The sequence below is a fragment of the Plectropomus leopardus genome, chromosome 4 (assembly GCF_026936395.1).
Source record: "Plectropomus leopardus strain MGB_pleo_1.0 chromosome 4, ASM2693639v1, whole genome shotgun sequence".
Lineage (NCBI taxonomy): Eukaryota > Metazoa > Chordata > Actinopteri > Perciformes > Serranidae > Plectropomus > Plectropomus leopardus.
This window is the reverse complement of record NC_142179.1, coordinates 35,203,122-35,221,162: the sequence shown is the minus strand read 5'-3', so window position 1 is coordinate 35,221,162 and position 18,041 is coordinate 35,203,122. Positions and strand designations below refer to the sequence as shown.

Here is an 18,041-nt window from a genome sequence, read left to right as displayed (position 1 = left end):
TCTACCTAAGAAATCCAGTGGTACCAACCATATCATGCTAGCTTCCTCAAAGATGGCTAGATAGCGCTCCAAATTTAGGATAAATGGCTATGGTGACTGGCGATGGAAAAACGGCATGGTAATTTCACAGGGTTCCCTTGACCTCTGACCTCAAGATATCTGAATGAAAAGGGATTTTGTGGGTACCCACGAGTCTCCCCTTTACAGACATGCCCACTGATAGTCCTTTGTTGTTTTTTGCTGCCTTTTGATTCCTAATCAAGACTATCTGGTAAGAATTGCTTTAACTAGTCATTATGGACTTAATAACTATTTTATAATGCACAATTATGGAACTGAAAACGCGGCTAAAAATGATAGATATACAAGAGAACAGAGGTCTAACCTTTAGAAAAACACAGCAAGCAAGAATAATACTTTGAGGTTGAGGAAGTGCTCTGACCTAGATAATGGCCACTCCTCTGACTGCTGCCTCATATTTAAATACAGGAGCTTCCCAGTATAAACACGCTGGTCTACTGTCGGCCACCTAGTCTGTTGGGAGGAAAAATGCCCTTCTCAGTGTTCTTTCACAAGCTTTCTTTTGCAAAACATTGATTTGACCGTCCCGCTCCACTTCCAAACTCTCATTATAAACAGCTGTGTGACATAAGCACCGCATAATAATTCTGAAATCACTTTAAAGCTGAGCTGTTTTTAATACTGATGCATCAATTCATCAGCCCAACATTGGTATCGGACAGTATTTGAAGGTGTGAGTCTGCATTGTTAACTTGTCTGATAAGGAGCATGTTGCTCGAAACGTTACCTTGGTGGTAACTGTGTTAAATATTTATCAGAGCATAATCTAGTGTATAGACTTTTTTTTCCTTCTCTTGTGTTATCGCTTGTCCAGCACCGAGATGTTTTTTTTTGTCTGGATGTGTGTGTTTTTTATGCATTTTTATATTGGCTGATATTTGTTTGTTGACTGTTACCCTGGCAAATAGGATGGTATTCAAAGATGGCAGTGACAAGTGTTTTTCTGTAGTGTTACATCAGTTTTGTGCAGCAGGGCTAAGGCGTCCTGACATACCAGGGACAAAAGAAAATGTTTTTGGGACAAACAGATCTTCTCTTGGATGCCGTAGGAAAGAATGAAGGCAATAAACTCTTGACGCGTCAGGGGAGCCACCCTATTTATTCTCTATTTTGAATAACAAATCTACATTGAAGTTGGCAGGAGCAAGTAAACGTTATTTGTTATGAGGTAGTGGCCTGAGCAAACTGATGGAGGTTGCACCAACTTACATTAGGATGCATTCAAGCTGTCCTCAGTAAAAAATGATTCTTGGGTGAAGGTAAATTATAACATTCACAAGATTTGTTCAAATGTAACCCTGTATAATGTAGCTTTTGGCGAGAAAGGTGAAAAAATACAGCTGTTTAAAGGAGAGATTTGTTGATGTTTTCACAGCATATAAATAAATATTAGAGAGGGATGTAGGATATATTAAATATATATAAAAAAGACTTTTGAAGCAATTATTATTGGAAAAAAAGTTTGTAATGTTTCATAAATTTGTTTTATTTAATTTTTGGTTATTTAAAGGTAGTGTAATGAAGGACTGAATGACTTTAAAAATTGTTCTGTTTTTTTTTTTTTATAAAGTAGATTTCTTTGTTTTCCTGGCACAATAGGGGGAATAAACAACAAAATCAAAATAATTAACCAAAACAAAAGAAACATCCATATCTTTATGGGCCAGAAATCTTATCTTATCAAACTCTTATTTAAACATCGGTATAGTTAAGTCAGTTATATAGGTATAGGCCCAGAATTTCACAGTTGGTGTATCCCTAATTTTTAAGTCTTTTGAACCAAGTCCATGTCAAGTGTCAAGTCTTTGAAAAGGCTTTAACAGCCCATTGCACTTACTGAATCAATGCGATCTATTTGTCAAATGAAAACACTCAAAACGAAAGGTGCAACTAGGAAAAATTAGTTGCACCTTTGGACAAAAAATAAATAAATTAAATAAAGCCAAAGCCCTGAAAGTAAAATTGTGAATAAATGAATGCACACACAGGCATATTTTACTGTGTTAAATTTATCTAGCAAGCTTCAACTTCAGTTTCAATAATCTGACGATTTATGTTGCAAGTTGAAAAGAGTCTAGGGATTTTGTCCTGGCTGTGTTTCCAATACAAGACGAGATAATCAGTGCAGTGAAGAATAAAAAACACATGAATATGGGGCGGCCTCTAGCTCACCCGCTAGAGTGTGCGCCCCATATGCTGAGGCCTTTGCAGCAGCTCGAGTTCAGTTCCAGCCTGTGGCCCTTTGCTGCATGTCCCCTCTCTCTCCCACATTTCCTGTCATTCTATAGCTGTCCTATCAATACAGGGAAAAATACCCCAAAAATCTTCAAAAAATAAAAAACGAAAAAAAAAAAAACCCACATGAATAATAATCCAAAATATTTAACCAAAAAATGGAATTAAGCTCTTTTGATAACTTGAAGCAGAAAGCACACAAATAATTTGCTTGTGTTTGATTTATTGTTGGAGAAGAGCGCTCTTATAGTCTTTTGGCAGCGGTTGCTTTTAAGGGACAGATAAAGCTGCATATCTTACAGATGTGATTTGGCTTAAGTCCTGAAATAATGCCATTACACACGCACACACACATTAACACATACACAGGCAACTACAAGGCTAAATGATGACATGCTCTGCAGTATCTTTAGGTAGCAGATGGTTTAATGGCCTTGGGTGGAAGAGACTGCGCACACACGGATGGCATTTTTGGTGGATCTGTCCATCACTTTGTTTCATAACTATTGGGTAGATCGCTATGAGCATTCATTCACGTTTACGATGATTTTTTGCTTTGGTGATCACTTGACCTTTCATTAAGTGTCGCTAACAGGTCAACGTTTTAGTTTTCCTAACTTCTATTTGTGACCTAATGACTGCAAAACTAATGACATCTCCAGCAGCCTCTGCCATACTTTGCGTTTAGTGCTCAGGAGCTCCGGTGGCCTTTCTAGCTGATTGGCCAAGGTTGCCTTAACTGTAGACCACCAACCTGTGATTCATCAAAAAAAAATAATGCAATAAATTGCATGAACACTCAATGAAGGGAGTTAAAAAATAATATAGAGAAATTTAAAAAAAACTGAAAAAGCCCTGGCAGAACTCTCCATCTGTTTAGCTCCATTACACAGTACAACATATTTTCATGAGAGTGTAGTGAGGAATTAGATTGGATTTAAAATAGCTGCTCCAGCTGGATTAGATGTGCCTTTGATTTAATGCGGAGGGCTTTTTCTGTTATAACACGTCCGGCTCAGATAAATTCTGCTCAAAATCACCAAGTAGGCTATCCACACATCAAAAAGCACTATTGATTATAGCCCGTTTTGATAGAGCACTGCTGGCACAAAGTCCTTCTGTACCCTTGGCTGCCAGTTTTTTTTGTCAGTAGGCTTTAGCTCTGGCAGACAGGCAGCAGCAGCAGCAGCAGCAGCAGCAGCAGCAGCAGCAGTGGTTGGTGCTGGAAAAAGAAGCTCAGACAGCCTATGAATTATTGAGAGCTCCTTCTTCCTCCTGGGAAATGCACCAGAGACAGAATGAGAGTCATAGATTAAATCTACAGATGAGATGGAGAGAAAAAGAAACGATGGATGAGTGGTAAAGGGGAGAGGGCTTCACACAGCAACAGCTTGTGTTGGGTTAAATAAATACGGCATCGGTTCACCTGCCAAACAGAAGAAAACAACATAGAGTACGCTGCAGGAAAATGAAGAGGGATGCCTCCTTCAAAATGAGACATACAGTGTGAAGGTAATTTAAAATACCTTAATTTAAAAACAGATCTCAAAAAGAAAGAGGAGCCTAACAGAAACGCCTGTATGGCCGATGTTATTAGATTTACATTAGGTATACTCAACTGGTTTTGCTTGGGGGCCACTTTTGCAAACTGACAGGAGGCCTGGGGGCCAGTCACAACAGCCCTGTGCATGTTTTTATGATTGTAGGACATTTTAAGAATTTTAGGATTTTCTAGGATTTGAGGACATTTCTAAGATTTTAGGACATTTCGAGGATTTTGGGACATTGTCGAATTTTAGGAAATTAATAGGATTTTCTGAAGTTTGTAAGATTGTATGACATTTCTAGGATTTTAGGACATTTCTAGGACTTAAGGATGTTTTAAGACATTTTAGGATTTTAGGAAGTTTCTAGGATTTTAGGACATTCCTAGGATTTTAGGACATTCTTAAGAATTGGGGACATTTCTAAGATTTTAGGACGTTTCGAGGATTTTGGGACATTCCTAGGATTCAAGGACATTTCTAAGATTTTAGGACGTTTCGAGGATTTTAGGAAATTAATAGGATTTTACGAAGTTTGTAAGATTTTAGGACATTTCTAGGATTTTAGGACAATTCTAGGATTTTAGAAGAGAAGATGTTTCTAGAATTTAGGATGTTTCTAGGGTTTTATGACATTTCTAGGGTTTTGGGATGTTTCTAGGATTTTAGGACATTTCTAGAATTTTCGAACATTTCTTGGATTTTAGGACATTTTGAGAGTTTTCGAATATTTCTCGGATTTTAGGACATCTCTAGGACTGCAAGACATTTCTAGGACATTAGGACAGTAGGGGCTTAGCTATGTTCTCCATCTGGGGGTTTGGGAAATCCTTCAGTGGCACTTTTTCTGATAAACAAGCCCTATCTCCTGCTTTATGCACTCTGGCACCTCATGTATACTAAAAGTACAAAACAATATCCACTGTGAATCAATGTATTTCTATTGTGGATTAGAAAATGGTTGGGGGACCACCTGCCACCTTTCTGGGGGCTAGATTTGGCCCACGGGCCATGAGTTCAGTATCACTGCTTTAGGTTATCACATATACTGTATATTAATATTGGTGAATAGACTACATAGCCTCTTAAATAAGACATTGTAGTACAGACATGCTAAAGACATGTTGGCCTTGAGTATATCTTCCTGTCTGTATTTATGCTGTCAACTAAATACTGTCTCAATTCACCAACAACTACATTTTACATAATTACACTGAACACATCATGAGAACATGATTATTTTGTTTTCTTGTTACCTTCTCCTAATTTCTTGCAATATGCGGGCCATTTCTTGCCAAACTGCTCATTGCCTTTGTTTCCACGTTTCAAAAGAAATCAAACCAAATTGCTTAGATTTCAAAGGTTTAAATGCTTGTGAAAAGCGTAATGCACCGTATGAAAACTGATGTTGATGCAGGTTTCAAAGGGTTGAAAGAGAAGAGAGATTTATTTGTTTCTCCATATGTGTTTGCTGAAGCTGAGGAGAAACTGTTTGCAAATGTAAATGTAACCCTGACAGTGAGAGCAGGAGAGCAGACTGAGAAAAATGGAAACAAACATTTCTCTTGAATCAGACACACAGTGGAGATGATCTGTAAACAGACAAACAAAAACCACTGGCTGATACTGCACACACGTAGAATTTGTATTTTTTCAAATCAGTACTCCAATCAGTTTTTTGTCATCTGTTCATAATTAAATCTCGGTCTCCATGTTGCAGAATGAGAAACTTGTCATAAGATGATTGATCCTCACAGAAGTTAAATATGTAGACAGGTCTGTATGAACATTTATCAGAGGGAAGCATAACAGTAAGAAAAACCTGTTTTAATGTCTTTATGGGCAACTGACTGGACAGAACTAAAGAAATTATGAACTTTCACATATTTAACGTCACTGATCATCATTAGGAGATGGGGCTGCCCACAGTAACCGCTGAACACGGGTGTAAGCAGCCGCCGTCTACCCCCTCTCTCTCCTTCTGCTCTGTGTGAAGAATGAGAGTGTGACATGAGGAGAGGACACGCTGCATGCGGTTTGAATTCAGGTGTAGAGTGTTTCCAGCTGGGTTATGTTGAAAGAATAAACTGATATCTGATGTTTGATTTCTTCCAACTCCCAACAAGCAGAAAAATATGTAAATATGCAGATCACAACAAAGCCGTACTTAGGGACTGTTCTGTGGCTGTGACTCTATAGTTCCACCATAACTCAAACGGAATATTATTTTCGGCATTATTTTTGTACAATACAAGTTGACAGAAGAAAATAAGAGGGAAAAATGATGATTTTGATCTTGAAAATTACTTTCTTAAAAAAAAAAGCGATTTTCTTTTTGTCCGAAATGTCTTTTTTTTTTTTTTTAATGAAATGGCACAAATTCAGATGTTGATTAAAAAAAAAAAAATCAGAAAAAGCTAGGATTACATGTTTTTTTGTGTATGAAAACTGAAGATCTGTTCTTTATCTGGTGTATTCATTGTTTATATATTCAAAACACAAAATATTCTGGAGGTCTTGAAAGATTAGTAAATATGACCAAAAATGCTGGCGCTGGCTGGCAACTTAATTAAAATACTCTGGCAGGGAAATAGCAGCATTATTGAATTATATATCGTGATAAATATCGATATTGATCAATATGGGGGAAATGATTGTGATAATACTTTTTGCCATATTGCCCATCCGTAGTATAGTTTGTCTATGAACAGTGCCAACATGACAAAATGAACCGCGGTGGCACATGGGGAGAGGAGCAGACCACTTTAGTGAGAGTCAGTTGAAAAAAACGAGAGACAGACAAACCAATAAATGTTAATATGGAGACGTAGCTCACATAGGTGATGATGACAGGCCAGAGCATGTTGTCTGTTGTTCCTGAAGTTCACTTGCATAATTGCAATGTGCAACCAAAACTAACAAAATCAAATGTATACAATGAAACAAAAATGCGGATCTTTGATCCAAGCGTCAATTATGAGGTGTAAAAAGGCCCTGAGACAGACGGAAAGTGAGAAGTCTTTGTAGTCTGTTGTGTGTACCTGTTTTGAAGATCCTTGGTTAGTTTGTCATGACTTAAATTACATCATCCCCATTTATCACACACACACACGCGCACACACACACACACACACACACACACACACACACACACACACACACACACACACACACACACACACACACACACACACACACACAAAACAATAGCCCAGACTGACAAAACAATAACACCAAAGACTGGAGACGTTATGTTTGCCTTAGATTTTCCAATAGTAATATCCTGTGTTTTTGTGTGTGTGTGTCTGTGTGGGTGCATGTGTGTGTGCATGTGTGTACGTGCCTACATTGGTGTTATAGAGGAGAGATAGTGAAAGGAAGGCAATATTGGCCAAAGGGGCAAAGAGAAATAGGGAGAAAAGAAAAGAGAGAGAGAGAGAGAAATGAATAAAAATAAGTGGTGGGACCCCTTTGGTTTGGCCCCAATGACAGGGCCAAGGATTCAATGAGGTGGGTCTAGGGCAGGGCAAGTCAGGACAGCTTGGTCAGTGCAGAGTTTCAAACATTTGTTATCTTTTTGATGTCTTTTTTTCCCCTTTACCTGGTTACTCTTGATTTTTCGGTCTGCTTCCTCCTCTTCCTATATATCTGATCCTAACTGCTTTCGGTCGTCATCAGAACCATAGGAGGTGGCTGACCTGTGCAGATCAGATCCCTTTTGGAGCAGATCCCACCCCTAGCTGGGTGTGGGGGTAGCTTTGTGTTATGAGAGGGATTTCACGGGGAGTTTTTTTTTCTTCTTCTTAAAAATTAACCTATTAGTTACCAGTTAGTGGGTGTTCGGCTATCAAAAGCAAAATTAACTGACATTGATGTCCCTTCTCGGATGTGTAATTTGACAAAAGGAAGTCCCTCTCCTTTAGTTTTATTCAAATCTGTGTAGAACTGTCAGCCTACTAATATGTTGTGGATGTCACTGAGGACATTAACAAGAGCAGTCTCAGTGCTGTGATGTTGTCCAAAACCAGACATCAAAGCAGTTCTTAAGTGCCAAAGTGTTCAGCTGTTTCAAACCAGCTTTTTTTGATGATTTTACATTAAAAAAAATATAAAAAGGATTGACATGGGCCTAAAATTGTTCATCAGTGACGTGTCAAGATAGTACTTTTGTAAGTGACTTGACTGCAGTTTTCAGACCATCTCGTAAGACACCTGAGTGACGAGACAATTTTTAGAGGATCTGAGGACAGAAAGGCTTCGTCCATGTCCTGGTTTATTGTGAGGACACCAGCTTCTGTACTGACACAACCCATCTCCCCGTGGTCTGTACCTGTCTGCTGAGTGCTCAGTCTCTGGCATTGTGTGTGTGTGTGTGTGTGTGTGGTCATGTCACCCTGGGGAGATGACTTTGTCCTCACGCAGCGGAAGTCTTAGACTGCGAAAGTGTGAGACAGCGTAGTTACACAGTGGGAACGCAGATGCCACTGCTGAAGTTTAAAAAAAAAATCCATCCTTCAGTCTAATTTGTGTGTGTGCATCACACATTTAAGGACTCTTGTTAGCCCTTAAATCTGTGTTTAATCACTCAAACCTGCATTTAATGCCTCAATGCATTTTATACATGCCTGATTCTGAGAGATGGTGTTTTTGGCTCGACCTTCTTCTATAACACAGTCACACACACCCTAACACACATATGCAACAGACACCCTTTATATACATACACTGCAGAAAACTTTAATGCGGGTACTTGAGAGCTCAGTTACTTACTGAATCAGCAGCAGCTCTTCCTATATCTACTCATACTCAACATACACTACAGAATTTTAAGTAGTGACGTTATTCTTTCACTTCATGCATTCATCGCATTGCAGATTGTGGTGTGGTTTTTTTTTCAGGTAGTTTATCAAGTCAGTCGTGTTGCTTTGCAGTGCACACTCAAGTCTCTTGCACTCTTTGCATATGATCTGTTCTTTCCCATATCCTTCCAAACAATGGAAGATGATAGTTGATGAAGGGAGGATATTTGTTTTGCATAATTTTTCACAGGCTATTGCTGCACGGTGCACATTGAGCTACATGATATGACTCGTTAACCCTTTAAAACCTGGATCAATATCAGTTTTCTTACACAGCATCTAAAACCTCTGCCACCTGCACAAATTGGTTTGATTTCTTTTGAAAACATGGAAAAAAAGGCAATGCGCAACTTGGCAAGAAATGTTGCATAACTTGCAAAAGAAAATTTGTAAAAGATGACAATAAAAATAAGTTGAACAAGAAGACAGATTATTACTAGAAAATTAACCAAAAATATGTACTGAGCATACATCTGGGTAAGTAGGACTTGGATTGTTCTACAGTTCCCAAACACTTGCAATTTTTACTAAAACCTTACAATTCAAAATATGTCATTGCTAACAGTCTCAGGCGCAGACAAGTAGCACAACTGGGCATGCTTAGGGCATGCTGTTCATATGCAGAGGTGTTCTATATTGTAATGTTTTAGCGAAAATGCATGTGTTTGGCAAGTACTGAGCATATAACTGGATTAATGAGACTTTGATTATCCTGCAGGAGTTGTCTGAATTTTTGTAAAATTATGTTATGACATAATTAGACTGTTGAAATGATCATGTTGCATGAGTCCTGCTCCTGAAAAATCTAAATTGCTAGAGTTTATACCTTACAAGAGTTACTCTTTCAGATATAAAATAGTTGGATGGTGCAAAGGTCTTTGTTTGCATTTTTAAGGTCCTCCATGAGTCCTGTGCAAGAGATGAATTACTGTACAATATGTAGCCAAGAGTGTCCAATAAACATGAGTAAAAACTATCCTCCAACAGGCTTTATCTACAGATCCTCCTTCTATAGACAAACCTGCAGTCAGATGATCTATTATTCATTATGTGGAGTTAGTTTTGGCACTGCTCTATATTTGTCCCCCTTCAGTGGTCTCTGAACCCCCAGCCTCATGCGGCTCTCTGCAGAGTCATGATCAGCCCTCTTAATAATTGAACTACAAATGAGTGGTGAGCAACTGCTTAATAATACATCGACAGCAGGGTTAGAGATCCTTTGTGTTAAAGAGGTGACTGAATGTGTGGCTGAATGGACCACTAAAAACAGCCAGGATGTGTCCCTGTACAGTGGACATGTGTTTACCTGTGTGAAGAGAGATACAACCATTTCATACTGATATAGGCTCGACCCTTGTCCTGATATAAAATTATGAAACTATAAAGATAATACTAAATGTAACACTGCATCCATCACTTTTTAGCAGTGTTAATTATGTTAGCAGCACTAGCAATGCTAACACGACCAAAAATGATAACAGTGATAACATGGTCAACAATGCCAGGGGTTTTATGTCTCAAAATTGTTCTGGGGCATCCGCAAGATGAGCACAATGTTTCCATAGCAACACAGTTTGGTTAGGGCAGCCTTATAATTGGTAATCGTCAAATGACTTGCTTTGCTAGCTAGCTAGCTCCTCCCAGACCTGAGTGGTGTGCAGTGCAGTTAACTGAAGTGTAGCAAAATTAATGCTTTACCTGATTTATTTAAAAAATGTGTGGGTTATTTCTCTTTTAATTGCTTATTGCCTTAAGCAATTAAAAGAGAAATAACCCACACATTTGCTAAAAAAAACAACTCTTAAATAAAAGAAACACTCTGAAAATTTGTTTTTGAAAAACCAACACAACAAAATAAACAAAAAAGATAACGAGAATTAAAAAAATGCTTAAAGAATTTAAATAATTCTGTACCATAAATTTGAAATGTGTAATTATTATATTTATAAATATAGCTTTTCTCTAGCTTTTTTTCTCTGGACATTTTTCAATAGCCTTTGTAAAATAAATTAGCTATTTTTTTGCAATTTGTGGAATGTTTCTATTTCCATTGTTTGTTTGTTGTCCAATTTGAGGTTCAAGTACTTGTGAAAGGTGTCTAAAAGCAGCATGAGAAGAAAGGTGATGCTGCTCCAGGTTTCAAAGGGTTAACCTATAGACCCACACACGGAACCAGTCAAAAATATTCTCAGTGTTTAACCGATTAACATCCCTTCTCCATAGAAAAACATTATCCTTATTGTTTTTCCCAGCTCTGTAGTTACATAGGGAAGAATGTGGCAGTTAAATGTAAGCTGATGTGATAGTACAGGTTAACTTAGTCATCTGTGACTTGTATTGTTATCTTTTCTGAAAGAGAACCACAGTGGAAATAAGTCATCATAATCATATAACTTTATTGTGTTATCCTCAGCATTCTCAAAAAATATGTGCATTTGTTGATCTTTTGACTCAAATAATAGAAAATATGTGAAAACAGTTTGAAGTGTTGTTAGTTTGGACTTTTGCAGGTTATACGGTGCCGCCAAGATGGTGAAAACTTTCTTTCCTCTCAGGGTCTTTATCAGATTGACATTTGTCCTTATTTTCCTCTCCATTCTCCCAGTAAAACGATCATGTGTTCAGCGTTTTCCAATTGTCAAGAAGTAATCTATAATAAAGAGCTGTGAAAGGCCATGTGCGCAGTCATGACTGACTCTGGCAGTGGTCTGCAGGAGGTGGAGGGGGTTAGGGGTCAGCCAACTCTCTGCAATGTACTTAAACATGACTACAACTTCCTCTGAGGGGTTTTTGTGTTAATCGATATCTACAAGTGGAACCTTTTTTTCTTTCTTTGTGTGTGTGTGTGTGTGTGTGTGTGCTGTCCTCCCTCCTGCCTACTCTGACTCTGCTAGTCTCAAACATTGGCTTCATTGTGGTTCTAAATGTTTTGAATGGCGTCACTGGTGTGCAATGACAGTCAGCAGAGGCCTTTGTGTGTGTGTGTGTGTGTGTGTGTGTGTGTGTCTATGTGTGCGTGCATGCGTGCGTGCGTGTGTGTATATTGTGTGTATTTGTGCCAGGGTGTGCCGTGTTTGCATGTTTGCATCTTAGTGCAAAGTGTGCGTGTTTTTATGTGTGATTGGTAATAAACAGTCCGAGTTTGTATGTGAGTATGTTTTGTCACGAGCGGTTGTATGCAAAGTTACCAGCAGGGGAAAGGCTGCAGTATGTTAGTAAGTTAAAGCAAAACTAAAAAAAAAACGTCCAGATAATAGACCCGATAATGTTGGCGCTTTAGACATACGATGTTCTTTAATAATTTAGCCCGTTAGTGGGGCCTGTTTAATACCAGGTCTCAGTGCCTATTCCTAGCACCAAATGAAATCCCTCTTTGCAAATGTCCTTCTCTTTGCCACAGTGCTGTATTATAGCTCTGATGACTCAAAGTGTGTGTAGGCACAGTGTGAAACATGCATGAGCAAATTTTTATGGCATGTTCTCTTTTAGAAACACCAATTTCTGTGTGGATGTATTATTTGTATGTTAGCTCTCCTTTGTTACACAGACTGTTCGTCTCAAAGGGTGCATTCATATTAAAGGGTAAAACTAGGATATTACAATGAAGTTATTACCTTCATAGTTTTTTCCATCCTTTCTATTAGTTATAACAACATATTATTTACCAAAGTATTTTTTTGAGATATGGGAATGCAATGACATCACTACAGCAGGCCAAAAAACACAAGCAGTCAGACGATCAGACATCAACAACACAAAAGCAGTTTGTTTAATCCTTTGACATCTGAGCATATTTGTTTTTATTTCTTTCAAAAACATGGGGAGAAGACAATGAGTAGCTTACCAAAACATGGCCCAAAAATTAGCGCAAAGTTAGTAAAAGAATTTTACAAGAAAATTACCAAAAAGATAACGTAAAAAAGAAAATGTACCCAAAAAGTGCTGAAAAGTTTTTTTTAAGTGTGTAATTTATTTTTTGTAACATAATTTTAAATATAAAATCATAGTATGTATAAATATAGTTTTTTTTCTGCATTTTCCCCTATTTTTTAAAAATATTTTTCTAACCCCACTCCCTTTTTTTCAAAGTTTGAGTTTGTGTTGATTGTTGTGTGTTGTATTTGTGTTGTAATGTGTGTTAGTCAAATTGTGAGTGTGAAATACTGTAAATGAAAATAAGGGAGACCCCAGGAAGAGTAGCTGCTGTTTAAAGCAGAAGATCTTAATAAACAAACAAACAAACAAACAGAGCTGAAGTGGCTGATGAGGTAATGGTGAGATGGTGCCTGCAGAAAATTTGACCTCTAACATGTAAATTTGTAAGTGGAGGGAAACTGCATGATTAGACGCTCTCACAGAGCACTCCGTTGGTTTATTATTCAAATCAGACATTTGCTTTTGTTCTTCCAAGACATGAAAATCAATACAACTTCAGCAAGAGAAGGTCTTCGTAAGTGTTTTCTGGAGAGAGTGTGTTCAGTGGTGTGAGACTGTAGAGTCCTACTTTTAAAGACGTGTTTGCATATACATGTCTGCGGCTTTTATTCCTGGAGGGCATGTATGTGTAGTCATGTGTAGCAGGAGCCCAATAATATGAGTGAATTTGATAATGTGAGATGGGAGTTTTTGTTTTGTTTTGTGCTTGTATGTGTGTGTCAGTAGTCCCTTGTGTCTGTCTAAAAGGCCTTTTTGTCTGTCATGACCTTCACAGACTGAAACACACAGACGCGCTGTTTTTGTGTGTGTGTGTGTGTGTGTGTGTGTGTGTGTGTGTGTGTGTGTGTGTGTGTGTGTGTGTGTTTGGATGTTCAAGACAAATCCACAAAGGCGTCATGGTTCCCAGGCTCAGTGTGGACAACGCAATAAGATACCACTATGTTGGCTCACACACACACACACACACACACACACACATAGAAACATTGTAATCATGACTCCTGACAGTAGATTTCTGCCCTCTTGTGGCCTCACCATTATACTCATGTTGAATCCAGCAATATGTCAAATCCAGGCTTCCAGGAACGTTGCTCAGCTTTGTTTCCAATTTTTCCCAGTACCACCTCGACGTATTGCTGCAAAAACACTCCCCTGCGCCTCAAAAAGCATTTCTGTTGACAGGTCAATTATGACTCTTTCTATTTTGAATTTCTGATTTAGAGAGAGAGCCGCCCCTCTCTCCCTCAAACTCAAATCAATCGGTTCTATACCGATTCTGATGATGTGGGCAGTTTTTGCTAGATCATTAGAATCGTCACTTCGTTTGTGACTTTGAACTGCAATAGAGACTCAGCGCACTAGCTATCTTTAAAATATCAAAAGATCTCCTCTCCTCTCCAGCAGCCTAAATGTGATTTATGAATGGCCAGTTTTGGCAGTCTGCTGTGTGTCCAGTTGAGAGGCTGGCTAATTGAATTCTCAGCCACTGACAGTATTTTTCCTTTACTGGGACAAAACAAAAGAAAAGAAGCACAGGCTGAGAATGGAAGAAGAATCCATTTATATGTTTGACTTAACTAGGTACTTTAAGGTATTGAGGTCTTAATTTGCCTTTTTATGCACACAAAAGAATCAATGGCACACATTTGCAAACACTGCAAGATGTGCGCTGCATATCCCTTCTTCAAGATGACACTGTGAAAAGGTTTTGGCATCCCTGAGCAGATAGGCTACTGCATATTTAGCAGACTGGACATCCTTCACACTGCCTCCTGATGTAATGAATCGATATGTGGCAGTAGGCAAACTCAATCTATTTCACAATGTGATCCACGAGGAGGGAGATGGGACCTGACAGAGAGAGTTTCATGGTAAAGAACCATGACTGATGCCAACCTTGCAGCAGGATCACTGTGCTGAAACTAGCTAGGATTGATTGGAAATGCAACGCAAATAATCTTGTCAATTTTATCTTTTTCCTCCTTCAGTGGGTGCTGGCCTTTGAGATCTTCATCCCGTTGGTCCTCTTCTTCATCCTTCTGGGTTTGAGACAGAAGAAACCAGCGATTCCTGTCAAGGAAGGTAGGTAGACAAAGTAGGAAAGTAGAAAGTTGTGGTGACGCAAGATATTGTGCCCCTGGCAGTAATTTGCAACTGGCTGAGTAAATATCCCCACCAACAGTGCACTATTGATTATTATGATGGAAAAAGCTTGGAGAGTAAAGCACAGGTCAGTGGTGGAAGGTAACCAAATAGCCTGTATGCACTCAGGCACTGCCCAAATTTGAGGTACTTGTACTTGTAAATTTTAATTAGTTGTATTTTATGCAGCTTTATACTTCCACTCCACTACAGCTCAGAGGCAAAGGTTGTACTTTTACTCCACTATATTTGTCTGAAAGCTAAAGCAGTCCAGAGGGCAAAGAGGCAATATAGGGACAGAGTGGAGTCCCAGTTCCAGTGTTTAGATGCATAAGGCAAATGGTAGGGACAAAGGACCACAATGGGCTTTGAAGGGAAGGACCTCCTACTTGTTTTATTAACATGCTCGAAATAAACATATCAATCAGTCAGTCAATCAATCAATGTTGCTGCTGTTTACATTTTTCTCCTTTTTATAACCAGGTAAAAGACTCACTGAGATTAAAATTCTCTTTTCCAAGAGCGACCTGGCCAAGAGGGCAGCTTAAACATTGTATCAACAATAAATATAAGCAGACAAACACAATTATCACACATTACAAAAAGCGAGTACAACCTCCAGTTAAAATGCAACACAGAACAGTCACATGCATACATTAATATACACAATTTTCAATTCCAGTGAGAGTTAGAGTAGCAATCACATTGACCAAGAGTGATGTCTTCTTAATCTTTTGAAAGTGACTTAAATTCCCCCATAGTGATCAGCTCAGAGCAGCGGCAAACCTGTTGTTGTTTTTTTGGCACACATATTATCTGTAGAGCATTTACACAGCCTGCCTGAGCAGCACTAGTCAGGTGCGCATCAGCTGCGTCAGCTACAGCACATCTAGAGAAACGGCGGCTTGCCATTTTTGTTTACTCATGCCGCGTGCATTTGGCAGCAGAAATAAACAGCGAAAATGGTGTTTTGATGATTAGATTTACTCTATACCACCTTTTACTGCAGTTTTAAAGTCCCTCTGTCACAGAGATGAGGAAACACAAAGATGTCTATTTTACTCCAACTTCCCTGTTTCCGTTTCAAAATAAAAGCCCTCTGACACAGTCTCCATGGACAGAATCCCATCAGCTGCTGACACAGGGCATTTTATTTTGAAATATTTGCAGGACTGTGTTGTTGTCAATGCAGGAACTTGCATGACTTCATAAATGAGTGGAATTTGTGCTTATAAATTTTGATATACAATACTCAGCAGCAGGCAGCGACGCAGCAGCAACGTTGCAACAATGCTGCACATGTGAACACCACAAGCATGAAACACCCTGCAGCTCGGCGAGGCTGCCGTCACACGCTGCTGATGCATGCTGTGTGAAACAGGCCTGAAAATGGGCTTCAGTTTCAGCTTGGAAACAAGGTTTTCAATGTGTGGTTTGAATGGCAAGTTTTGGTCAGTAATAATACCAAGATGCTTGTTGTGACCATTTCAATTTCAACCCCTTAAGCAGTTAAGATCTTAGGAAGATTAGCTATTAACTTTTTTCCATTTGAAAAGAGCATGACAGTGGATGATGGAGGACTGCAATGATATACTGGTGTTGGATGAGGTCTTCTGTCCTTCCCTTCATGTTAATCTGCATTATGTTGTTGTTGAAGTATAGGAAGCGAACACTAATGCTGACTCAAGTTTCCCCAGATCTGCCTGCAGTCATAAAGATATTATGTAGTCCTGTGGAGTATGGTCATGCATTTTAAACAGGCAAACGCATATTTTTGCTGCTGCTACAAATATGCGATTTGCCTCTCACCATGTGCTGTAGCTTTTGTGTCCTTTGTTCACCTTTTCATACTGTGCTGCACTGTCTTAAGTTGATTTGTGTTTCTCATGTTTTAGTTTGTGTTCAGTGCACTTACTGTTGCCTGTAGCCATTGTAGCACCCAATTTATTTTGATGCTTTTTGTCTTTCTTGTTTCACTTCACCATTGTCTTGTTTCTGCTGTTCTTTCTTTGTTTCTTCGGCTGTGTTTCTTTTCTTTCCCGTGCGTGATGCATGTTCTCAACGTGTTGGATGCACCAGTGTGTAAGTTATCATCACTTAATTCTATCCTCACACCTGATCCTGGCTGACACGATCCATTAATGACGACACTTTGATCTCTTGTAACCAGGGTGTGTTAATCCTGTGTTGTGGTTATGTGTTCCTCTATCTGTGTGCATACACTGTATTTTCACCTAACCTTGATCCATACCATGTGTCATGGAAGACCATCTCTGAGAACTGACATGTTTCAGTCACTCAGCAGCTCATAACATTTTGTTCTTTGAAATATGGAAGGTGTTTTCCCCTAAAGTCAAGTATTAGTACTTTTGATACCTTGTGAATGATCAAACTGATATCCCCCAAAACAGATGGTATAGCTGTGTCCAGATGCAGTCAAGGCTGTTTATAAGGGACAGTGCTTGTTTTTATGCCTCTGCACCTAAGGTTGTCAGCCCATCTGTATGTTTGCAAGTCTGTTTCCTAAAATTTCGCACAGACGTCTTTTTTGGACTCAACACCTGATTGGACCTGATTAGAATTTTTTTGTCAAAGTTCAAGATCTCTGTGACCTCATTTGTCTCATTCTTGTAAATGCAATTTCTCAAAAATGCATTTCTTCAAATGAATTTCCTCCAATTTGGCACAATTGTTCGTTGGATTTGACGATAAACTAATAAGATTTTGGTGGCCAAAGGTCAATGTCAGTGTGACCAGATTTTGTTTTTAGCCTTGTTGTAGCCTGTAGCTCCTAGTGTTGGAACCGCGTTCACATATGCACGCAAGATCAACGAGAGCTTGCGGTATCTGCATGCCAGTGTTTTCATGCTACCAGGAAGCCTCCTCCACACACAGAGACAGACTTTTTGAGTTAGCAGCAAGCAGCTGGTCCCCTTGTTGAATTTAAAACTACTGTGTGTGGAGGACGCATCCGAGTAGCATGTAAACACTGGCATGCAGATACTGGGAGTTCTCGTTGGTCTTAAGCGAGTGCACATACGTGAACGCTACATTAGGAGCTCGGGGCTACAACAAGGCTAAAAACATGGTGCTAGTGACATTTTTCAAAATAATTTGGCACATCAGGGTTACCAATGGATTACTTCAGACAAGCCGTATGGAGACATTTTGTGGTTCTATTATGTTTTTTTTTATGTTGGAATCCTGTTCATTTGCTTCAGTGTTTTTTGCACTATAAAAATCT

General features: G+C 38.9%; 1 protein-coding gene across 3 annotated transcripts in view; it reads left to right on the top strand.

The window, feature by feature from the left end:
- abca2 (ATP binding cassette subfamily A member 2) overlaps positions 1-18,041 on the top strand; it is a 96,239-nt gene that overhangs the window by 11,166 nt on the left and 67,032 nt on the right. For all 3 annotated transcript variants that reach the window (XM_088077180.1, XM_088077183.1, XM_088077182.1), the window contains one exon: positions 14,644-14,737. In XM_088077180.1, the coding sequence (XP_087933306.1) occupies positions 14,644-14,737 (94 nt within the window). The remainder of the gene's footprint in view (positions 1-14,643; positions 14,738-18,041) is intronic.